At 39.7% G+C, this 26,628-nt stretch overlaps 2 protein-coding genes across 4 annotated transcripts in view; one reads left to right on the top strand and one right to left on the bottom strand.

Moving 5' to 3' along the window:
* Positions 1 to 26,628, top strand: part of LOC105835075 (voltage-dependent calcium channel gamma-2 subunit) — a 281,672-nt gene that overhangs the window by 128,025 nt on the left and 127,019 nt on the right. For all 3 annotated transcript variants that reach the window (XM_036283197.1, XM_036283184.1, XM_036283189.1), the window contains one exon: positions 8,853 to 9,003. In XM_036283197.1, coding sequence (XP_036139090.1) covers positions 8,971 to 9,003 — 33 coding nt within the window. In that variant the 5' untranslated portion in view covers positions 8,853 to 8,970. The remainder of the gene's footprint in view (positions 1 to 8,852; positions 9,004 to 26,628) is intronic.
* On the bottom strand, positions 23,039 to 24,838 carry LOC118644523. Its single transcript, XM_036283177.1, has one exon. The coding sequence runs from the start codon at positions 24,182 to 24,184 to the stop codon at positions 23,054 to 23,056; it is 1,131 nt and encodes a 376-aa protein (XP_036139070.1). The 5' UTR covers positions 24,185 to 24,838; the 3' UTR covers positions 23,039 to 23,053.

Raw genomic sequence — 26,628 nt, 5'->3', positions numbered from 1 at the left:
TTTGTGGCAGTGTATATTTTATAACTCTTCGTTTCTTAGTCTTAACCAAAGCATGGCCACATCAGCATTTCTTATCTATTGCCACAGCAGCTATTGTACATCAGCACTTGATCTCTGCAAGATTTGCATTATTTGAATGTGTGATTTTCGTATGATCTCATCAGTAAGTATCAAATAATTTGCACACGTGCCTAAAATATATTTTGTCACAGCAGTCGTACATCGACGCTTGATCTCTGAAAAGTTTGCGTTATTTGATTGTATGAATTTCGAACTGTGGGATTGTTCCCGCTACTGAGATGTGTGAAGGGATGTACAATATAAGAAGAGTTCTGACAACGGTATCACATCAGTCGCTTGTTAAAAGACGGACAGCAAAGCTCTAACAACGTTTAACACATCAGTCGATCGATTGAAGATTCTCAGGATAAAAACGAGATGAACTATTACGTTTTGATCTAGCAAAATGAAGCGTGTGATAAATCGCATTTTATAATTTTCAAATTCTTCTTCATATTTATATCTTACATTTTTTTATAGCTTGCGTTCTTTTATATTTTTTATAGAACATTATTGCAACCACGCTATATTCCTCGCATTCTGGGAAGAGTTGTGAGCGTTCTGCTCTGAACGGGAGTTCTTCCCGAGATAGATCTGGGGTTCGCCTGCCTTAGGGGTTAGGACCCGAAGGGCAGAGGATTCGGCTCGTAGGTTGATTGAAAAGACGGCCTCTTGCTTGTTCTGCTTTCAGTCTTTATTCTAGTGTAATAAATCGACGTAGCTCGGACGTTGTTAGTTACTCTCCGCCCGGTCACTGCGCGTACTGACATATATATAGCCGGATGACTTGCTGGCTTAGCACGATTTTTAAAGGCCAGTAACCGACATAAGGGTGTCGGTGGCTTCGGCGAGGCTAAGCGTTTCGACACTGGAACGCAGTAGCCTCGCGGTTTAATTGTGCAGCGTAGTGCCTTATTTCTAGGGCGATACGGAACTACTTCCAAGCGGTTCCGTATCGTAATGTTATAAGCTCACGGAAGTTGCTTGGGACTTCCGTGAGCGCAGCAAATTCTTGTGTTTTTCGAAAGAGGTGCTTCTCGCAATGTCTTTTCGAAGGATGTTTTGCAATACTAATCCATCGATTGTAATTTGGCTTACAACAGAAAAAGATTTGCTTTAACAGCTACATCCTACAAATATTTAAATATGGGAACCAACGTGGGGCTTGAGGTTTTTGTGAAGATGATTCTTGGTGACAACAAAGGCAATGGGATATCACTGTCACGTCAAACATGGATAATAATGATTGAGAAACATACAGATATCGAACAACTCCTGCAGTCAGCCATCGCTACATCACTATGGATTGATAATCTTCTTATAGAACTTGTCAAAATACATAACGGGAGTGCCGTAAAATTCACATTAAATAACAAAATTATGTGGAACTGTCCCGATTGCGCACATAAGCGATTGGACACAGTTCCGATTAGACACGGACCCGATTGGACACGAACCCGATTGCACACGGACCCGATTACGCACCGACCCGATTGCGCACCGACCCGATTGCGCACCGACCCGATTGCGCACCGACCCGATTACACACGGACCCGATTGCGCACGGACCCGATTGCACACCGACCCATTTGCACACGGAGCCGGTTACACAGGGACCCGATTGCGCACCAACAGATTTGCACACGGACCCAATTGCACACGATACGATTCCGCATTGCAGATAGTACATGCTAGCGACTTGGACAGGGTGGGTGCGGGAGGGGGGAGGCGAAGCCCCCCCCCTTGCACCCCACGCGCGCGCATAAAAAATGATTATATAACTTTTAAAAAATATTTTTTTTAAATAAATTCATAAAATATTTATGAAAATTTATGCTAAATTTTCTGTGCTATCTAGGTTATTTTTGCATTGTTCTGTGATGCGGAATCGTATCGTGTGCAATCGGGTCCGTGTGCAAACGGGACTGTGTCCAATCGAGAAATATTACTGTGTCCAATCGCTTATGTGTGCACACGGGCCTCACTCAAATTATGTACATGAAATCATTGACTGTACAATTTTTACTAAACCTTGAAAATGTTATCAATAATGCCTATTTGAAGTAGTTGCAGGATATATATGTAATAAAAGAATGATGTATTCAATTTGTAAACTGCTTACAGCGAAATAATATTTATAACTAGTTCGACGCAGTCAAATTATTAAATGAAATATGTGTAAAAACTTGTGTCGTAGATTGCGAACTGATGGTTTATGTATCAGACAGTATTGTATACAACGCGTTAGGAAATGAAAAAAATTTATAAATATTTATTCTATTTTCTTTCTTTCCTATTCCTTTGCAATATAATGTGCGGACGTGTGCAGAACTGAGTAGGAGATACATAGATAAGGTGTGATGGATGGAAACGCGTGTATGTGAATGGGAAACTGCGTATGAAAAAGTGAATGCAACGGATGAAAGAGAGAGAGTGATAAGACTGTATGGGCGTACGGTTGGAGATGTCGCGTACGAGCGAGAGAGACAGATTCGCAATAGAAAGAGAGCGCGAGCACTGCGGCGATGGTTGCAGCGGCGGCGACGGGCGCGATCCCCCCCTCCGATTCTCCCTCTCCCAGGAACGACCGCTGACCCCGAAAATCCTGTGTCAGCAGTTCTCTGCGCCGCGAGACCCTCCGATCCGTGTCATGCCCCCCGTGCCTACAAGTTCCCTCCGCACACCCGGTTTTCCCTCGGTGCTCCGGAATCAGAACCGGCCTGATATTAACTACTGATATCAGTTATTACCATTGGCATCTTTCTTTTCGCTTTTAATTTATTTTTCTGGCAATGTTAACGCTTCGCAATGTAGTCTTCCATATCTTTAGTAATGCCTCGCCAATTGTGGTTTAGTCTTATCCGCTTTAGTGTGCGTGCAATTTTTTAGTGCCCGCCTAGAGGGACACCATGATATCCGTATACTGTGAAACCCCGCGTTAGTGAACTCCGCGTTAGCGGAAACTGTCGCCTCCATATGCACTCGGCCCACGTGAGTAGGGGATAGCCATGAAGTCGCGTAGTATGTAAGCAGTTACGACGTGTTCCTAAAGATTTGAAAAATTTACGCAAATGTAAATAAAATAGCCAACACTAATTTAAAGTAAATTGTTTAAATGTAATCACATAAGAAAAAAAACACCAATTGCGACCAAAGCTGAATTTCTGGTCTGATAATATTTTATTCATAAATTATATGTTGGAAAATAATAAATTAGAAGTTTACGGAATATAATTTATTTGGGAATATAATTTATTACAGAGGTACGAGATGTACAGAGTAAGTCCTCCGGACGGCTATAGCTACGACTGACTTGACCTAAGACATCGCTCTGCTTGCAATTTTATGATCGAATATATTTAGTCTTGAAGCATAAACATAAACTAGCTAGATGGCAATACCGCTACGTCCCTGAATTTCACGGAGTAGGAGTAAAACCAAGCAATAGGAGGTCACTTCGCGTTAGCAGACTCAAAGCCCCGAACAGTCCGTTAACGCGGGGTTCTACTGTAATATTTGTTTTTTCTCTTCCTCCGTGTATTCCCGATTTGTTGAGTTAATTTCTTCGTCGTGATTATTTTCGATGCTATTCACTTGTCCTTGCGTAAGCGATCGGGCGGTCTTGGCCGACGGGGCCTTACGATAATACTGCTTCTATTGCATAAGCCGATGCGTCGATAATGACAAGAAATTCTTCTTTAAAGTCTTATTTTAGCACGGCTGCAATAGTGAATTTTATTTTGAGAGTGTCAAACGCGTCTTGCTGCGCGGTCGTTCACATGAATTCTCTTCATTTTGGTTAATTTTGTCAGAGGTTTCGCGATTTTTGAAAAATTCTCTATAAAGGTAGTATGCTGTTAAACCGATAAATGCTTGTATGTTCTTCGCTTTGGTCGGGGAATTTTTTTACGGCATCTGACTTCTTTCTTTGGATTTCAGAATTCAGTTTTCGGTGATTACGTGTCCCAGATAATTGACCTCTTTTTGTAAGAACTCACATTTCTCCGGTTGAAAGTGCAAATTTTCAGTTTTCCATTGTTTTTTGCGCTTGTACGTTGATCTATTCACGAGTAATAAGCGATGAAAATAAAAAATGACCATTTTTTTCTTAAAAACTCAATAACTCGGTCAAAAAAAAATTGCACAGCATTGAACAACCACTCAAAATAAATGGGAAAGATTCTATTGTAAGATGCAAGTAACAAAAATTCTTCGCGAATTTTTCTACAGCAGGTGTAATACAGCAAAGTTGCATAAGTTTTTTATTTTAACGGATCAAGCTTTATCATTGTGCAGTTTCGTAAAAAAAAAGATAATTTACATTACCAAAATTCATCTAAAAGTAAAAAGTTCAAGTTTTAAAATGTTTTTTGGGAAATAAAAATGCAATAATTTTTAATGGTGTTATACTTATTTGAAATAATGCAAAATTTTGACACAATTTTCGTATGCGCTAATTTTGTTGCCTAGTATATATATAAGTAATTTTATAAAAATAATTTTCTAACAAAATAGTGTTACTTTTTAAACAAAATCAATTTTTCACACTTATTTTTGTGATGGCCGTATTGCCATCTCTTTCTCTCTTCGACCCAGTGTCGTTACATTTTTATAAATAATATGTAATATATATAGTAAATATTTGATAACTTTGAATTTAAAATCTAATGAACACTAATGATAGTAATGATTATAACCGTTAAGTTTCAATTTAATTTTATTATAAATCAAAATAAATATTAATTATTAACAAAGTCTATAAAATGTTAATGAGTGGCTAACCATCTTCTCCTCTACTTTTAAATAAAATTAAACTATTAGGTATACAACTTTGCTTCCGCCGTTTTTTTTTCGAAATTCGAGGTTTTATTGTGAAAAACTGGTTATGCATTTACGATTTAAAGTAATGTCCATCGTTGGCCACTACTTTCTCTCATTTTTCTGGCAACATACAAATTCCGCGTAAAAAAAACTGGTCATCTTTTGAGACGATCCACGAATCGATTCAATTTTTCACTTCTTCATAAGAACCCGGAGAACTCTGGAGAATACGGCAAGTGGGGTAAGACTTCCCATTTCAACGTTTCCAAGTATGTTTTGACGGGTTTTGTGACATGGGGTCGAGCATTGTCATGCTGCAAAATCACTTTATCGTGTCTATTGTTGTATTGCGGTCGTTTGTCTTTCAGTGCTCGGCTCAAATGCATCAATTGCTTTCGATACCCATCGTCTGTGATTGTTTCAGTCGATTTTAGTAGCAATACACTACGCCGAGCTGGTTCCACCAAATACAGGCATGACCTTGGAGCCGTGAATATTCGGTTTGGTCGTCGACGTGGAAGCATGGCCGGGAAGTCTTTATGATTTTCTGCGCTTGAGGTTATCATAACGAACCCATTTTTCGTCCCCAGTCACAATACGATACAGAAGTTCCTTCCGTCTTTGCCTTGCAAGCAGCTGTTCACAAGCAAACAAACGCCGTTCAACATTTCTCGGCTTCAACTCGTATGACACCCAATTTCCTTGCTTCTGAATCACTCCCATGACTTTCAGACGTTTTGAAATGGCTTGTTGAGTCACTCCCAAAGATCCTGCCAATTATTGTTGCATTTGACACGAGTCTTGATCAAGTAATGCCTCCAATTCTGCATCTTCGAAAACCTTTTCTCTTCCTCCGCCATGTCGGTCTTTGACGTTAAAATCACCGTTCTTGAAGCGTTGAAACTATTCTCGGCACGTTCTTTCACTAATAGCGGCCTCACCATACGTATTTGAGAGCATTCGATGAGCCTCGGCCGATTTCTTCATATTGAAGCAAAAAATTAAAACTTTCCGCAAATGAGGGGAATTTGGCTTGTAAGCTGACATTTTCAATCGAGAATAACTTCATGATGCAGACACAAATCGACTAATATTTCGATGGCGTTATATTTACAAATGCCTAAGCTTATTGTATGATGTCTACGATCTATTTATTTCGACTACCACTTATCGCTATTTATTGGAAAACGGCGGAAGCAAAGTTGTACACCTAATACCTTATAATTTCAAGTTAAGAAACAAAACTGAAGTGATGTGGCACCTTACGCCAAATTCTTTTTTGTACTGCTTCTTTCATATGAGGTACTGTATACTACTTCAAGACAATGACAATGACTCGTTTTTAGATCATTTGCAGGCTAAAGAGAACGTAGACCTTTTTTAATCTAGCGATTATTTCGCAACAATCAATAATAATGTCGTTAAATATGTCCAGGCGCTGCCGGCATATGGCGCCATGGGTACTTTTTACATTCTTCTTACGCCGCAAAGGGTGCCTAGGAACGAATTATTGCCGGACACTGTACACTTTACCCCAATAAAACAATTACGTGGAATCCACGTAATTTACATGTGTTTAGAGCTCGAGCTCTAAACACGAGTTTTCGCTGCCTCATCTCGCGCGTTGTCGACGTGCCGTGTCAACGGCTTTCGGCGATTAGCGAACGGTAACACAGCGATCACTCGCTCCCGGCATGACCCGAGACTCTGTGAGTCCGTGCGTGTCATCCGAAGACCGCATGATTTTCCGCGTTTAGGGATCACACTACGTTTCGGCGCGATCACCGATCGTCAGTCTTGCGCCTGCTCTTGCCCGCCAAGCAACTCACATTTTTCTTTCGGCTTTTCGCCTTCCCTAAAACTCTAACATCCGCTACTCGGCGGTGTTTCTCGTCTCAAGTATCAAACTCGAACTCAACTCATTTTAAATTTAAGATTTCCTTCTTTTGTATTGTAGATTTGTCGCGGATCGCGGGTGCGAAGTGCATAGTGCTAACTTTCCGAGAAATGACATTGATCTCGCGTTCGCGATCGAACGTCTGCCTCGCGATCAATCCTTCCGTCTTGTTCGCGCTCAAGGTTTCCGTCCCGTTAGGGCGTTTTGACACGCGCCCGGCGTTCCGTCGCGACGACAATAGGCAGGAACCGAGCGTTCGAATAGAAGATTTCCGGCTATCCGAAACGATCTGTCGCTCCCGTTATCGCGATCCGTGACCCGGTCACTACAGCACTACTGTACTTTTTTTTTGTGTGTTATTACCAATAAAAAGAGTGACTGTGAATTAAACGAAACAACTTCTGAGTGGTCTACATTTTATGCTCATCCTTTCCTTCAGCGAGTCCCCGGATTCGCGCAGCAAGCCCTCCGCGCGCACAACATGGATTACGTAGATACAGATTTTTCCACAAGTTATCCACGTGAATGCAATGTTCTTTTTTTATTACTGTATCAAATTTTTTTATCTTCAAAATATCTATTAAATTTTCTGTGGATATATCTATTAAGAAATATTTATAAGGAATTTACATGGATATTGCGAGAAACGCCGCGCGCTCGTCTGTCAGTTAGTGCATGGCGCCGTCGACAGGCGGCGTAAATCACTCGGGAGTAATGTGCACCCGACGCGCTACATAAATACCACCCGCAACACGATTAAGACAAGCAATAATTAGCTTCCTGCCCGAAGTGAAAGACGACTGCCACATAATACTTTTATGATTTACTCATATTAAATTGATGAACGATTTGCTACAAGAAAAGTAAAACCTTCACTCCAGTTAAATAAAGAGGTTACTTAATAAGCAAAAAAATTAATTCTAAATCTCTATAAGAAGTGAGATATTACTCCATTTCAAGTGGCTGTATTTTCACTATCCTTTAGAGTGAAATTCCATTCTTTTGGAGTGATGTTTCAAAAATTTGAGAAAGTACGTGTATACGAAGATGTTTCTAAAATTCGTAAAATTATTACATGATTTTTACGTCGAATCTATGATCGTATCCATGTAGATTCTAGTACCGTTTTGGAGCGGATGTCCACTCAAATATTCACGTGGATTTTACGATGTCGATCTACGTAGCATTAACGTGGATTTCATGTATTGTGTTTTGAGCGTTTGCTCGTTTTGGGAATTTTTTCTTGTCGGTAGTTGGGATTCGTCCTGCCTTAAAGGTTAGGACCCAAAGGGTGAAGGTTCAGCTCGGTGTATGAGAGAAAAGAAGACGCTTCTTACTTGCTTGTTCGTTGTCTTTATTTCTTTCTCTTACGCTTACAGTCAGCTGTGTTGATGTCACGTAACACTTGCGATAAGATTTACGGTATGCGACGTTGCTCGGTCGTTGTTATGATACTCTCCGCTCGATCACGGCGTGGTCGCGTTTATATATTATGATATCTGGCGCAATTTCGGGGGCCAGTGACCAGGCGTCGAATTCCGCGAGGCTAAGCGTTTTGACATCGGAACGCGGTAGCCTTGCGGTTTGATTTTGCAGCATAGAGCCTATTTCTAGGGCAATGCAGACTGCTTCCAAGCGCGCTGTTGTAATCTCACGGAAGTTGCTTGGGACTTCCGTGAGCGCGGCGGATTCTTGTGCGTCTTTCGAAAGAGGTGCTTCTTGCAACGTCTTTCGAAAGATGCGTGTCGCAATTATGATAGATATGGTTGTAATCGGCTTACAACAATTGTTTTATTGGAGTAGTTGGCAGACCGATTGTCAAAGAGTCACACTGAATTATGGTATATAGTTTCGGCCTTGATAATTCACCTGGCTGTTTCAGGAGCGCAGTTTGAATTTCGTTTGGGGTGATAAAGCACACCAGATTTGTCTTTAAGGATTAAAATGGATTGGAGTAATTTAATTGACAAAAAAAAACAAAACACAAATAAACAAAAAATATTTTATTAATCTTAATTTTAAATTTAATATTAACAATAATATTAATATTTCACATCTGTTTTTGGTTTATTAGGTTTTTACATTATGAGCATGATCTCTAGAGCTGACATTCTAGAATTCTAGAATCATCATTAACACGTGTCAGATCCTTCAGTTGATGCCAAGAAGTAGCAAAAAAAGTAAAAAACAATATGGCAAATCGAATGAAAGCTCTGTATAATCAGGTATGTATAAAATAAGTTTCTATTTTTGCATAAACTTAAATTATTCTTTTTGTTATTAATTACTATAAAAGAATAAAGTATATGCTTTCTATCATTTCGCATACTTATTAACAATTAGTGTATCCAAAAATCTTACGATTAACTTTAGTAGTTAATACTAAGACAGTTCTAACTACGCGGCTCCGAGGGGGGTGCGGGTGTGCGGGGGGTACCGGTAGGCGCGGGGGTATGACGTCACGCGGGGAGGGGGATCTCGCGGTGCGGAAATTGCTGACGCAGTATTTTCGGATCCGCGACCCGGGAGCGGGAGAGGGGTGTGCGGGGGGTACCCGTAGGCGTGGGGGTATGACGTCACGCGGGGAGGGGGATCTCGCGGTGCTGAAATTGCTGACGCGGTATTTTTGGGTCCGCGGTCGCGGTGCGGAAATTGCTAACGCGGTATTTATGGGTCCGCGACCCGGGAGCGGAGAGGGGGAATCGAGGTCCGCGACCGCCGCCGCCGCCGCCGCCGCCGCCGCCCACCGTCGCCGCCGCTGCTGCCGCGGTACTCGCGTTCTCCCTCTGTTGCGAATCTCTCTCTCTCTCTCTCTCTCACCCGCGATCTCTTTCAGCAGCCATCGCCGCGGTGCTCTTACCACCGGGATCATGTTTCACAGGCACATTCCACAGCTGTGGCCGTCACCGTGGAACGGTTGAGCGAAAGAGCACACACGAATATGAGAGAAAGAGAGTGAGAACAGTATGTGTGGGAGTTAGAGCGAGAGCATGCAAAGTGTGAAAGAGAACAATGAGTATAATAAAATAATAAAATAATCACTCACCGCGGAAGCAGCCCCATGCCTCAGTTTATAAAACTACACTATAAGAATACTAAAACTATAACTATACTAAAACTATAACTACACAACTAAAAACTACTTGTTACTCCTCCCCCTCCTCGGAGGAGTCACTATCCCCCTCAAAATCGGATACCCCCATGTGGTCCATATTGGGGACCGCAAGGGGTTGGAGGACCTCGCGGGGATTAAACTCTAGCTCATCCCCGCTGGAATCGTCATTGTCACTACCACTATTACTGTTATCGTCACCGTCACCGTCACCGTCACCGTCACTATCACTATCACTATCACTATCACTATCACTATCATTATTCTGTTTCCGATCGGGGATTTCACGTAGGTCTACTAGTTCGTCAACCACTTCCCCCGCATCTTCAGCGGCATCCACAATCGCCAAAATTCCCGGAATGGGCGATGCGGGGGGTGATGGAATATACGAATGCATAATGCACAACGTGATGCACACCATAAAAACCGTGGACGACTAACATAAAGAACTGAGAAGACAGCATGACAATCGCGAGAGAGCTTAAAAGAGCTGACATATTAAAATGATAGAGCTTGCTTCAGAGAAAGCAGAGACCACATATCTCAATCATGACAGCTCATCCTAATCACCTCTTATACCTGCATACACCCTAACGAAGAACTATGTTTACGAATATGTTTATGAAATTACATTGCATGTCACGGTATTGAACTGCTATCAAACCGCATCATACAGCAGTGTATTATTTTCTTCCACCATCACCGCGATGCTCGCTCTCTTCCTCTATTGTAAATTTGTCTCTCTCGCCCGTACACGATATCTTCAACCATGCGACCTTATCTGTTTCTTTTTCATCCGTCGACCACATACGCTCCCACCCATCGCACCTTTTCGGTTCGTTTATCAACTACTTAAAGAAAATGAACAATATGATAACATTTGCAAATTTAACTGTAATTATCCGTTCGTACGCATAATTATTATAATATTTATTTAATAAAATGATGTATATATAAAATAATTTATTTAATAAAATGGTATAAATTAATTTAAAAAATTTTTGACAAACTTTAATATTTAAAACTTTAATTATTAAAAAAAAAATGGAGAGGGACTGTAATATTTTAAAGGAACAAGAGAGAAAATAAACAATTTTAAACCATTATATATATATATATATATATTAATTTATTATATAAAAAATTATTAAAAGTATAAAAGTATTAAAAGTAAAAAAGAATAAAAAAGTATAAAAAGAGTATAAAAGTATCGGGTCCGCGGTCGCGGTACGGAAATTGCTGACGCGGTATTTTCGGGTCCGCGACCCGGGAGCGGAAGAGGGGTAATCGGGGTCCGCGACCGCCGCCAAGCGAACGAGAATGTACTACGTGATGGGTGGGAGCGAGAGAACGTGATGGATAGTATGCGATGTGTATGAGTGAGAACATGTGATGAGTGTGAGTGAGAGAGCATGCGGGAATATGGATATAACGGGTGGGAAGGAGAGAATAGTATGCGATGTGTAGCATGCGGTATGTGTGAGCGAGAGCGTGCGATGAGTGTAAGAGAGTGAGAATATTGTATTTAATGGGTGAGATGAGTGCAACTGAAAGCGAGGGAAGGGAGTGAGAAAGAGAACGCATATTATATATTTATATAACTTTATATTTATATATTTATATAATTATATCCAAAATTAATCATTTATATATTCATATATTTATGTATTTATATCCAAACTTCATGATTTTCGTCTATTAAAGGACGCATGCAGAATAGACGGCGCAGATCCCAGACGTCGGCTTTGCCAAATTGGCCGCACGAACGTTCTAATACATCGTCGTTCTGCGCTCTTAATAAATCCCTTCTCCAATGCGTCCAAAATTTCCTGTTAATATTGATAAAACCGGGTATTCTGATATCCTCTCGGTAGATCCATGGCTAAAAAATTAGCATTTTTTAGAATCTTATAATTTAACAACTTTTTAAAATATAAATGTCTAAAAACTTACTTGATTAGTTATTGACTCGCGCACCGACAATAACCCTCCTAAAGGGATGTTGATTGGAGGACCTGGAAATAGTACCTCCACGCGTACCTCGTTATTTATAACGACCCGTCGAACCGGCATCCCATCAACGCATACATACTAAAAACAAAATAATTATTATTATTATTTAATTTTTTACACTTCACCTGCACATAAACTTGCACTATCACTTACGCCAGTGACAGGATATTCAATGCGGATGCTCTGCATTTTCACAAGTTTTGTTCACAAGTTTGTACGATCTGTCTGCGTCGTTAAGAAGCAGTAGACTAAAGATGTGCGTTACTCTCACTTGAGAGATGAATTTGAAAAAGTCGTGTCAGCTTTGTGGAATTTTTTTTATCTGCACGCATTCTCATTTCAAAGCTTTATAATGCTCAGTTAACGTCTCAGTTAACATCTCGTTTGAAATAAAAATCATTAAACATATTCCAAACCATTTCATACATCTATATCATACATTATCAAACTGCATTGTACAGCTGTCGAACCGCTATCAAACGGCATCACACATCTATTGAACCGCTATTGAACTGCCATTGAACTACTATCAAACTACATCATATCATACAGCTATCAAACTGCATCATACAGCTATAGAACCGCTGTCAAACTGCATCATACAGCTATCAAACCGATATTGAACTGCATTGTACAGCTATCAAACTATATCATACAGCTATCGAACCGATATTGAACTGCATCGTACAGCTATCAAACTGCATCATACAGCTATCGAACCGATATTGAACTGTATCATACAGCTATCAAAGTGTATCATACAGCTATCGAACCGATATTGAACTATCACTTGTGAAATAAATTGAAAAAACTTGTGTTAGCTTCATATAATTTTTTTCTATCGTACGTGATTTATCAACGAGATCGTCTTATATGAGTTATCTCGGTCAACGTCTCAGTCAAAGAGCATATTAAACATATCATATTCCATTTCATACATCTATATATCTTATATCCATTTCATACATACTATATATCTTATATCTTATATGGGGAAAGGATAGAAAACATTTTATTGCATTTTATTTTTCTTTATTTTGAAAAAATTCCACAATTATATTGATGTTGTGACCACCAGTTATATATTTTAAATACATTTTGTAATGCACAATTCTTAATATGTTTTTCACATCGTATAGTATTACTAACATCTAGATTATTTAAAGATTCAATGTCTTCATAATCTGCATCCAATGTCTTGATATATATCCCATCATCGGTATCGAGCATGTGCGTCAACCATTCTCGTTTCTGAAGTCCCTTAACGTATATGCTAGTATTGCTGTCATCCGTATTACACACAGCAGATGTAATCAGACCATGTTTCGCCATGCTGCACGGTATCATCCCGTCTTTCCATTGCAATCCATAATGATATGCAATCAACCAAGAAGCGCAAGACTTGTCGGATTTTGTAAGAACACGCTATGTCATGGGGCTAGCAAAAATATAATGGGCGAGAACAGTTCCTTTTCTCAGTACCGCTACTTCCTTTACGATAAATTTTTTATCGACAATGAATCCTTGCAGATCCACAAATGTCGGTACGATCATTATGAGTAACTTTTCAAGACTGTACTTTAATACCAAATATCTCAGTTTTTATTTGTTTGATGTTACATGATTTTGCGCACTACGTTGGACAACGGACAATATTCAATTACACGATCATGTAAAATGAGACAATAAGCGGTAGTATTCGTAGGAACATTTTCCTTGCAATCAAATTCTATGCGCACATCTACGGTAGCACTCTTGACGGATTCGTTTTGTCGCGAACAGTCAATGACTGCAAAAGGTCCTTTTTCCAGAAATGTGATTACATTGAGCAGTGTTTCACACTCATATCCATAATAAGATTTACCAAAACGTCGATATATGTCATACAGAATGGCATATCTAAATTTACGAAAGTCTAAATTCATAACGTCATACGGATAAAATTCAGAGTTTAGATAAAGTTTTACATTAGTCAAATTACAGTCGTCAAAGATTGTAACATCTTGAGACATGATGTTTTTTCGACCAGTCTGCAGTGCGAAGATAACGAAGCGCGGTTTCTCGAGTTGAATTGCAGTTTTAACAGCCCATGAATGTTTCGTCGTACACTGCAGCAAAGGATACTCGTACAGATCCCAGGAGCGAAAACTCATACTTAGACATTGTCCACTCTCCAAAGCTCGCAGCAAAGATAATTTGTTGACTTCGTTTAACGTAACATGCGGCATTCGCCACTGCACTTTAAATAATTCAATTTCCGGTTGAGCCGTAGAATTTCCAACGATAGAATTGTTATCGTTGCGCGCTCGTATCAAAATCAATTCATAACGAGCGTTAACAATCACGCGTTTGTAATCTTTGCAAAAGCCTAATAATACACTAAGCGGTACGCAAAAGTTAAAGTATCCTTCCGGTAGGTTATACGAAAATTCCCATCCTGCATTCTGCATAATTACTGCTTTGTCATATGACAGCGATACATAGTTCTTGAGAGTGCTGGTTATTCCAACGTTTCTGTTGCGATCAATTTCCACACCGTTGAGTTCATATCGAATTTCATCAAACATAAACGCCACGCAATTATTTCCGAGATTTATCTCATCTTTATCCGTATCGTCTTTCTTCTTCACCACCAATCTTCCTTCGACGTAGAGAAAACTTTCACATGGTAACGTGTATAAATCCTGCTGTTGTATGCCTTATTTCATCGCTGTATCCAAAAGTGGTGTTGGCGTACGGACTGTACGTATGAGTCTCAATCTTGACGATGCTGTCGTCAAAGATCGGCTCGCCTCCAATGTTCAAGATCTTAGACATCTTAGATATTTCGTACGATAAATCCCAATGATTTTAAAAATTCAACGTTTGACGTGGTGAGATTCTTTTTATCAGATGAGCGAATATTTTTAACTGTCTTACAATTTATTTCACACGGTCGAATATTCTTGATTGGTGTAAAAATTGTATCCTTCACTTGCTCATTCAACACGAGCATCTCACGTTATCGTCTTCGTACGTGTAATCTAACAGTAATCTCCTCTCCACGAAAATCGAGTAATTGACCGTCCTGATCCACAATGCGAATCATCAAATCAGTAATGCTCCGTGCGACGATTGGAAGGTAAATGATCTGTGCAGGCGTTTCCGATATCTTATATCCTGGTGGTACCCTCGGCGAAAATTCATGTATTGTGTGTACGCACTTGTTGCTGTACGCACCCGCAGTCACGTTACATTCTATGCGAATAATGTTTACGTTTATGATATTTATAGGTGCATCCGATTCATGCCACATTCGCGATTCAAGAATACGTCGCGATGAAAATCCCAACAGCGATCCAACGTTGTTAGGTTTAAAGAAATTTATCTGATAAGCACACATAATTTCACTCTTCATTGTATTATTGTTAGCACGAATCACCACCGGATATTCGCTCTCTTCTTCATCTTCTTTGTGAAACGTTCTCTTTTCCACAACATCGGGATGAGATTGTAAAATTGTGCGTTTCAAATATCTATCTATATCACGCAATTCATACGATCCTTCGGGAATTGTAATTTCCTTGTCGTCTTTGTCATAATAAAATTTGTTATTCGACGAATTTACATTAGGTATGGTATAGTATGTTTCAAAATCTGTGAGACCGAGCTCGTAATCGCCATCGCTCAAATCTAGGGCTGGAAAATAGCTTACCGCGAGGATGCTACTCTTGCCAGTTAGCGTAAACGTCAGTGACATGTTGAAACGAATACTGAGTTAAATTGCACAATGTTAGCCTTTAAATTGATTACTAACTGTTTGAAGAAAACGCAGACATAGTTGACCGCAGTTGCTTTGATCATAACGTTGATAAGGCGTGTGATTGTACTCGATCCGCGTTACATCTAAATATTGCACCAGTTCTTTCGGTGGTCTAAGATTGCCGAAACTATCAAAGTATATAGCGCGATTTCCTCTCTTTGCGTATGCCACCCAGTGTGTACCTGATCCTTCAGCGTTATCTAAATTTACAATACCGCTCTCGTTTCGATATGCTCCAGCCGTTGGTAATGCTGTACGCATAAAAATTCCTCTAAAGTGTGGAATGCTCAAACGTTTCGCTAACTGTAATAATTGTATGTTGGTAGTTGCACCTTTTGGCATTTTTAACGTCTTTTTGACGTTTTTTTTTTTCGTCGACACTCCTTGTCCACGCTTATATGGAGCGAGATAAACTCCATGACCTTCCATGACACGATTATGACGTTTCAATTCGTTCAGCTGACGCTGCGCTGCCTTGTTATCATTCACAGCCTTCGCAACTCCCGCCGCTCCACCGACCAACGACCCGAGAACACCCAACAGCGGTAGAATGGGTAAAACACCGCCGCGTTTCGCTACCGGAAGTATTCGTTTACTCGTTCTCGGAAGTATTCGTTTACTCGCTCTCTTCTTTTTATCACTTTTTTTCTTTTTCAAACCCATACCGATTTTTGTCTTAGTTTTCATAGCTGCCCAAACGGCTGCTGCAGCAGCTCTTTCTCCGAAAGTCGAATCGTTCGCTGTAATGCGTTTTCGCGCTTCCGCAGCGAGTATATTATCAGCTGCGTGTCTATCGGTGAGTTCGTTGCTCCGGGAATATGCAATGTCGTGTTCGCGACACGCCGCGTCCAACGGATTAATACCCCGATCACCTATGGCCAATCGCTTTTTCAGCCTAGTAACTGGACCACAAAATTGATATCCTGGTATGTGCAGTTCGAAAGGAAGCGCATTTATCACACGATTTAACAAGCCGCGACCTACCGCTGGCATTCGCGACAATTCTTTATCAACGGTGCGGGGCCGTCGATGTGCGTTTGGTGCAACGATTGATTGTAATGTTCGTAGCAACGACGATGGCTTCGAATCTCCGTATCAGTCTTTATATGTTCCGGAAGCCTGTCCCACACGTGTTCGATATAATTGCTACACACGCGTAGCAGAATAGGTTTCGACACAAATTCTAACTGCTCGGCACTCAAATCGAGTATATCGGAGAGATGTGACAATATGAGAAACATTTTACATACTGAACAATTTTGCTCGGTGCGTCTCTATAAATAGATCGGTCTTATTAATTTTTGTCAGTTTTTATCAGAGCATAGAGGGAGAAAATATGCGGTTCGTACAACATTTACCAGCGATTAAAGTAACAAATTTCGATGACAGAATAATGTCTGAAAGAAAAATACGGAGGCATGGAAACATGTTGCCGAGTTCTATACGTGGTATAATTTGCGGTCCGTCAAATTGTGGCAAGACAAACGTATTAATAAGCTTGTTGGAAAGTCCGCATGGAGTACGTTTTGAGAACGTGTATGTGTACTCGAAATCATTGCAACAACCAAAATATCAATATTTGGAAAATTTATTGACATCGATTGAAGAAGTTAGTTATTTTGCATTCTCCAATAACTGTGATGTCATTCAGCCGAGTGAAGCGCTTCCGAATTCCATTTTTATTTTTGATGACGTGGCGTGTGATAAGCAAGATACGATAAGAGACTACTTTGCAATGGGGCGACACGTGGATGTCGACTGCTTCTATCTCTGTCAGACGTATGCAAAGATACCGAAACATCTTATACGCGACAATGCGAATTTGCTAATTTTATTCAAGCAGGATGGTACCAATCTAAAACATGCGTACAACGATCATGTAAATACCGACATGTCTTATGAGGATTTTAGCAATTTATGTCATACTTGTTGGCAACAAAAGTATGGATTTTTAATGATAGATAAGGATAGCGCACTCGCCGATGGACGATATCGAAAAAGATTTAATGACTTCGCAATACCATAAAGCAGTTAGTTGTTTTTGATACGTTGACCAAGTAGCGTTTCTCAACATGGATAACACAGATAACAATATGGATCGTGAGAAGATTGTGAAAGAGATTGCGAAAACAAGTGATTCAATTTGTAAAAAATATCGCGCTTTGAAAGCGGGTAAAGTGCAAGAAGAAATGGCGTTGGAGAGACACTTTAAGCCCATTGTCGAACCATTAAAACAGATTGTTGAAAACACCGTTGGTGATGTATCAGATCCGATTAAGAATGAATCGTTCTTCTCGGGGGAAGACGAATACGCAGAACCAAAACCCAAACGAAAGCAATCAAACGCTTCGTTTAACAATTCTATAATGACCTCTACTCCTGTTAAAAAAATGAGACGATCAAAAACTGTACCAACTAATTTGAATGAAACATCGCAAATACTACATGATAGTGATTTATCGTACAGTCATGTACCTTCCGTCGAAGACGTTTTTGAAATAGCAGCCAATGAACCGCTTGTGACGTCTATTCGACAACAGTTGGAAACGCGAGAGGGACGTGAAAAGTTGCACATGCACTATAGTCCATTAGGTCAAAAATGTATGGGGGCTGTTCTGAGTGGTAAAAAACCAGTCATCATAGATACTGTTTACGGAGTTTATTTCACCGACTTTGGAACGATGCTCGGCGATAAACGCATCGACATACATAAGAATGATAACATAGTTATAGATGTAAAATATACACGGGAACGCCTGGTCTGTACGAATTAATTTTCATGAAAATGCCCAACATGTACACGAATAATGACCTGCAAAATTATAAAAACATTCTATTGGTGACAAATGCATATAGACGCGGACATATTGCACATAATCAAGTAATGGGCAACAAAGGGTCTAAATATAAAAATATAATTGCACCCTTAGTAACAGACGCAAAAGTTGGACAAGGTTTATTAAGCGCTATTACATTAAATAATAACAAGATCGATTATGTTCATTGGGATGATCCCAACGAGCTTGTGGATCGCCTTCGATTGCTCGAGGCCTCACACCAGGCAGGGCACAATGCTCACGGCAACGAGATTCTATCAATTATCGAGGAACTTCGCGAGGCTGGTTTTATTATAAATTAAAACTGTGTGAAACAAATCATTTAGTCAACATCGAAATGTCAATCAACAAGTTTGGAACATCACTCGGAAGAGGTGGTGCGGAACCATATTATCAATGGAGCGGATTAGTTAAAAATTACGTGCGCGATAACGCTCTTTGCATGGTTGTCACCGATTTTGATGCAAAGTCGCGCAAGATTTGACGTTTAGCGTTACCTGTAGATGATAGTGATGCAGCCAATAAACGATACGTGCAACAAACTGTGAAAATTTTAAAGGATCGACAGGATGAAATCGAGAGGAAGATTGAAACACTTCAAAGTAAGGTTGAAATTACAGCTCATATGCTAAACGAGATTCAAAGACAGCTCGACGCAGTAACTCATCGTGCAGAGTAAAAAAGTTAGTACGTTGAATATATGCACCATTTACATGTCATACTCTGAACATGTCTGAGAAACAATTGCTGGTTGAGGAGTTGCATGCTCCGGCGAGAAGAAATTTTCCTCGAAGACGCGTCATAGTTCATGGATACAATGACCTGTGGCAGGCGGATGTGGTTGAGATGCGTCCTTACACATGATTTAACCGAGGTTATCACTACATACTCACCGTTATCGATGTGCTGAGCAAGCATGCATGGGCTGTGCCGCTGAAGGCCAAGAGTGGTAGCGAAGTTGCTATTGCGATTGCAAAGATAATTTAGAAAGATGGAAGATGTCCGAAAAATTTGCAAACAGACAAAGGAAAGGAATTTTATAACACCAACGTGCAGAAACTATTAAAAAAACATAATATCAATCATTATTCTACATACTCTATAATGAAAGCATCAGTTGTCGAACGCTTTAACCGAACATTAAAAAACGTCATGTGGAAACAATTTACACTCAATGGAAATTATAGATGGATTGATTTACTGCCGCATCTCATGTCAAAGTACAATGCACGAAAGCATCGAACTACCGGCATGCGACCCATCGATGTTACGCTTGCAATCGCTAAAAAACTCTTAACCACGGTGTATAGTCACATAAAAATTGCGGCACCCGCGCGATTTAAAGTCGGTGACTCGGTGCGTGTCAGCAAATTCAAAACTGTTTTTGAAAAGGGTTATACACCAAATTGGACTACGGAGATATTTAAAATTATTAAAGTACAGCGTACCAATCCTGTGACATATGTACTGGAAGATTCCTGTGGAAAACCTATCGCTGGAGGATTTTACGAATATGAGCTGCAGCGTGTTGCAAATCCTGACGTGTATCTCGTTGAAAAAATATTGCGCAGAAAAGGAGATGAGATTTATGTCAAGTGGCTGGGATTTGATGGATCGCATAATTCATGGATACATACAGACACTGTTATTTAATCCAATAAAAATTGTTTTTATTATATTCACATAAAAGTACAATTTAACCAAATACATTATTATATTAATTTTATATTATGTGAGTTTTTTTTATCATCCTTCCTTAATACATTTTTATTAATACATGTTTTTAACATAAAAATATATATAATTATTTTTAATGTAAAATGTGCATGTAATTTAAAAGCTATATAATGTTAAAGATATTATAGTGGTATTCGATAATGTCCCCACGGTAACGTTTCAACTGAATCGGGTATAAGGTATCTCTTGTCATCATATGGACTTAGAGCGATTTTCGTTTCGGACACCGTATATACTTTATGTAGCTTGGATCTTATACATGATTGGCTACGCGTCATCTCGATCTCATCTCTCAAATACTGGGTATAATCATCAAATGTTATGGTTCGCGTTACTACATTATTCTTGACACCTTTTGCCTTTTTAGTGTCCTTCTTTCCATCTACCTTTAACGCATACATCTTTGCTCTAAGTCCAACGAACTCAGTCATTATCACGCCATTATTCTCATCTTTCATCAAGTCCGGAACTTTTTTATTCTCGAGAGGCATACCGTACGCGTTGTCGACCGGATAATCGCTCGTGTCGAACCTAGCAATATCACGTTTCATCGTCTCGTAAATATCCTCGCACTCGTCGAGGTATATGAGACTGTCGGTGTCGGTATACATGACTCTACATTTGTCACGATACAGAGGTAGCATATACTCGTGGTGAAATTCATATAGACACGTCTTAGAAATATCTAGGATACACATGCCTACGTAAATCGGCTTATATAATTTCATCTCGAGTTTTCTAAGTTCAACGGCGATTAAATTTTCTGCAAAAACACTTCGACTATGAAAATTTGGTTTCGCGATCATTGTCTCCGCACCATACCGCCCCACCCATTTTGTCAACAACTTAACGTCAACATGATTGCGCACATTCTCCATAGTTTTACCAAACACCGCATTATTCATTAATTTATACAAGTTTTTTTCGAAATCATTTTTGGCGAGTGTCCGGAATCGTGTATTTAACTCTATGTATTTACAGAGCCATGGAGATTGTGCGAATTGTAATATACGGTGTATCTTTGCTATACGAAGACCGTGACGCATGCACTGCTGCAGGTTGCGGTAATGTATGACGTAACGTTCCTTATCATACAGCGTAGCGAGAAGTTTACATTCACGCTTGCCTGGCGGTTTATCGCGTGTTGGGCAAAAAGGTAGGTCAGCGTGCTCGTCGTGAAGGTCTCGGGGATACTCGAGATCAACTTCGAGAATGTATCCCGTTGGTGAATCAGCAGCGATCGCATTTATGTCAAAATTCGAGACTTCGATCCATTGAAATTCCCCATATGGCAGCGGTTGACACATCGCTCAACCATACAAATTATTAACGTCAAAATACATAAGATATGAGGATGGTTTTAATGGGTCGTACGTCTGCATGTATTTGTTGTTAGCCTGTGCATATCTGCCTGAACATTGACTGAGACCGCCGCGTATACCGCGTTCGATGAACATTACCATGTCAATGTCAGTAAGCAGTTCGAAAGTAATTTTTGTATATTTTAACATAGCGTCCCACGTGTATCCGGGGAGAGTGTAATAATGTGCTGGATCGAGACCGTAACTTTCTAAGCATTTATCGCGAAAATTTTCAAAAATGTCAGCTAACAATAACACATCCGTTTTCAAATATAGATCGCTGTATTCACCCAACGTTTGAACGGAGAATCGCTTCCAGACATTCTCAGCGTGCATGTAATCGCTCTCGGATACAGTATCAGAGGTCAGGGAACTGAAAAATGATTCGCGCGGCGGTAAACACGTGTCCTGCAGCTTGTTCACGCAGTCAACGTACTCATACGGAAATACACCTTTTCGTGTCAATAAATCAAAATCCTCGTTAGATAAGTGTAAAAATTCGGAACGTACAATTTTTAATTTTTTTTTGCCTAGAAATGATGCCAATTTTTCGAGACTAGTATTTAAAAATTTATATGAATCTATGAACCGTAGTTTTATGTAATTGTGTGGATCTAATTTATCGACTGTGTCTACGACATGTTTTGTAAAAGAAATGTACTTTTCTTTCGTGATGGGAAGTACGTCGGTCTTCCCTTTGAACGCTGTGGCTATTTCCTTAATAATGAAATGCGAATCGTATCCAGATAAGTTATGAAAAATAATAGGCATGTATGATGCATTTCGATAATTTAAATTACAGAGAGAATGTGCAGGACCGCGGTAACGACCAGTCAAATGACAATGATCGCGCACCCGCGTATCATCCGACGCGAATGGCTTATCGCAGATATGACACCGCGTCGCGCTATGGTATGCCTCCAATTGTTCCACCGATAACGTTTCCATGGGGATATTAGTTGATAAACGAGTCTTAACATTATACGCTAATTCTTCAAGTTGTTTAGTGAACCACGCGACGCAATCTTTATCGCGACGAAACCGGTACGTGGATAACGTGTCGTCGTATGAGCATCGCACGTAATACCCGATGCTGAATACCTCATGTTGTTGATATGTGACACAACATGATACGACGCTTGCTCTGTATCATGTTGCGTCTTCTGCAGCACACACTCGAGGTCCGCGTAGACGATAAAGGGCACTCGTTCCTTGTGGTTTATATTCCGGAAATTCAACCACTTGTCGTCTTCGGCAGGCAATGTGATAGCGCAGTCGTTCATTCTCTGACAGTCTACAGTGTGTGATTGCAACCTCTCGCATGATGAAAAATAGTGCAAGCACCTGTAAAAATAATTTTAAAAAATTTTAATTACTTTTTTTTTGCTAGATCATAAAATTTATTTTAATATATTATACATACCGATCGCAAATGTATCTTTTTCCATCATGTTTGCTCAGTTGGGAGCTGATGAGGCGGGACAGATTTTTTATCCACACAAAGTGACCCACGCTGTTTTCGTGCAGATTTTGTACATATAATAAATTGACATGCTTCTCTTTCTTGTCATTGGAGAGCCGCAGCGGAAGAATCTTTAGCATTGCCGTTTCCTTTTTCATCCCGTAGACATTGATCGATATATTGTTAAAACTTTCAAATTTTCCAATATCCTTTACTGTAACGGGAAACGCAATATCATCAAACTTTAGGACTGTTGCATAATGCGGATATGACGATTCCAATCCTGTGTTTCTTTCAGCAGGATGTAGAGTGGCAACCACTGACCACGCGAAGCATGCATTGTCGTTTGAATTAACGTTCACTACTGCACGCTTCATCATTATTTTTCGCGGTAATGTCACGTAACACCCCGCGTGTAGAGGATTGTACTTATTTATATTTAGAATCAAATTGAGAATTTGCGATAGCGCCCACCCGCTATCTCGTTCTTGAAACTCTTCGAGTGATGCTAATGTGGGTTCGATAACGCATCGCTCGTACCACTCGTCCAAGTCCGACGTTTGGAATAGTTCACAATTTTTAGTGTTTATACTTTTGTTGGCACGTTTATCACCCGTTACAAACACGCCGTTGAATGCTGTATTCACTTTTACACTGTTGTGTTCCTCTAGAGCGTCCCGCACTCGCTCGAGCACTATACCGCCTGCGTCTTCTAAAAACGTTCGCGGTTCAATATAGTTTGTATTTATCACTGCACCTGTCTGAATGCGATTCTCGAACGCTGTATCTATCTCTCGCCACATGAGTTTGTTCGCGTTATTACTAGTGCTCGCGTAATTACCACCTACATGCACGAAACGTCTTTGTAATTGTGTCTTTTTACCTTCGAGTCGCGCGATCCTCGCCACCAACGATTGTCTTTGTCCGACGGCAAGCCGAGGACGCTTTATGCGGCTATGTTCCTCAAGCTGTTGTATAATCTCGTCGCATCGCTGCAACCACATAAAACACTCGCCCAAAGTAGTGACTCCATTTGCTTGCTCCAACAGCTCGCGTTCCACTTGCTCGAAATTATTCTCCATTTTTATCACTGTTGTCTTTTTATCACTGTTTTAAAACAACACCATACAATCTTCAACAGGACACTCGCATGTAGTTTCGTAGCACCTAATGCAGAATCGAAATTTGTCTTGAATTTCAAACTGCATTAGCTTGCTTTGTCTTTCACACCGAATATAAAAACATATCTCCTTCTCATGCTCAGACAGAACGTATTCATCCTCATCATTGTTCAAAAGATTTGAAAATTCGTGGTAAGTACGCAGCATTTTCTCTACATAGGGATTCTCAGTATCATAAGCAAAGTAGGACGTTATTGCTATCACTTCGATATACCTTTCAACACCTGCTGGTATCTCAATGAGATGGTAACAGCATTCCTGAGTCTTTTCTACGATTTGTTTTGCTATATCATATTCATTATCATCGGTGTCAACCGAATTGAGTATCTCTCTATATAATTTGTGCTTCATATGATGAGGCCAGTTATGAACAAATTGGTCGTGTATGTAAACTTCCTGTATTACGGTGCGTTCATGCGTTCCGCGTATACCGAGTTCTCGATCACGTAGAAATTGCACTGGCGATATTCTCTGCACATCCTTTCGTTTTTCGGAATCATCATTATTGTTAAGAACATAAATGGCATCTTCTACAATATCGTCATTCATGTTGTAATAATGTAGTTTTTATACTAAGAAGTCTCTACTGTGCGCACACTGAACACAAATTGCACTGAATTATTACTCCGGATTGATGACGGTTTCAACTTGCACTCGGATCTTAAACTTCGCATCAAATGCGATATTATGCGCTTCCCGACCGCTTATATATTTTTTATAACTCTTCATTTTCTTTGTCTTAACATCGGTGCTTGACCTCTGCAAGATTTGCATTATTTGAATGTGCGATTCTGAATGATCTCATCAAGAAAGTATCAAATGATTTATGTACGTGCCTAAAACATATTTTTGTTACAGCAGCCGTACATCGGCGCTTGACCTCTGCAAGATTTGCATTATTTGAATGTGCGATTTTCGTATGATCTCATCAGTAAATATCAAATGTACATGCCTAAAACATATTTTATTACAGCAGCCGTACATCGGCGCTTGATCTCTCAAAGATTCACATTATTTGAATGTATGATTTTCGTATGATCTCATTAGTAAGTATCAAATGTACATGTCTAAAACATATTTTGTCACAGCAGCTGTATATCGGCGCTTGACCTCTCAAAGATTCACATTATTTGAATGTGTGATTTTCGTATGATCTCATCAGTAAGTATCAAATGTATGTGCCTAAAACATATTTTGCCGCAGCAGCCGTACATCGGCGCTTGACCTCTCAAAGATTCACATTATTTGAATGTGTAAAGTTTGAAATGGTGATTGTCCCCTCTACTGAGATGTGTGAAAAAATATGTGATTGTCCCCTCTACTGAGATGTGTGAAGGGTGTGCAATATAAGAAGAGTTCTGACAACGGTATCACATCAGTTAATCAGTGGAATACGGACGGTAAAGTTCCAATCTTGCATTAGTTAATCAAAAGAAGTCGGAGTTTCCCCTGAAAATGAACTATTACGTTCCGATTCAGCAGAATGAAACGTGCGATAAACCGTAAGTATTTCTTAATTTAATTAAATCAAATTTTGTTACATATTTAATTGGATTTTATTTTTTACATCTTGCAACATTTTTTCTTTACAGAACAATGTCGCAGCCGCGTCATACTCCACGCATTCTGGTGAGGAGATTTGCTTTGACGGCTACATTCTACAAATATTTGGATATAGGAATCAGTGTGGGACTTGAGCCTTTTGTAGAGATGATTCTTGGTGACAACAAGGGCAATGAGATACCGCTGTCACGTGATACCTGGGTAATAATTATTGAGAAACGGACAGATATCGAGCAACTCCTGCAGTCGACAACCGCTACATCGTTGTGGATTAATGATCTTTTCATCAAAGTCGTTAAAATACGTAACGAGAGTATCATAAAATTTACTTTAAATAACAAAATTATGTGAATGAAACCATCGACTGTGCAATTTTTACTAAATCTTGAAGATGTTATCAATAATGCATATTTTAAGTTATGGGATGATATGCATATAGTAAAAGAACGATATAATCAATTTGTAAACTGTTTGCGGCGAAATAATATTCATAACAAGTGCGATGCAGTCAAATTGTTAAATGAAATATGTGTAAAAACTTCGCTCGTAGATTGCGAACTGATGGTTTATGCATCAGACAATATTGTATACGACGCGTTACAAAAGGAATAAATGAAAAAATTTATAAATAATTATTATAACTCATTTTCTCTCTTCCCTATTCCTTTGCGGTATAATGGCGTGCGCAGAACCGAGTAGGAGGTACATAGATAAGATGGGTGGGAACGCATGTATGTAACCGCATATGAAAGAACGCAACGAATGAAAGAGAAAGAGCGAGA

Source organism: Monomorium pharaonis, chromosome 1 (assembly GCF_013373865.1).
Source record: "Monomorium pharaonis isolate MP-MQ-018 chromosome 1, ASM1337386v2, whole genome shotgun sequence".
NCBI classification, from domain to species: Eukaryota; Metazoa; Arthropoda; class Insecta; order Hymenoptera; family Formicidae; genus Monomorium; species Monomorium pharaonis.
The sequence above is the reverse complement of the archived record's forward strand: the minus strand, read 5'-3'. Positions and strand labels throughout refer to the sequence as shown.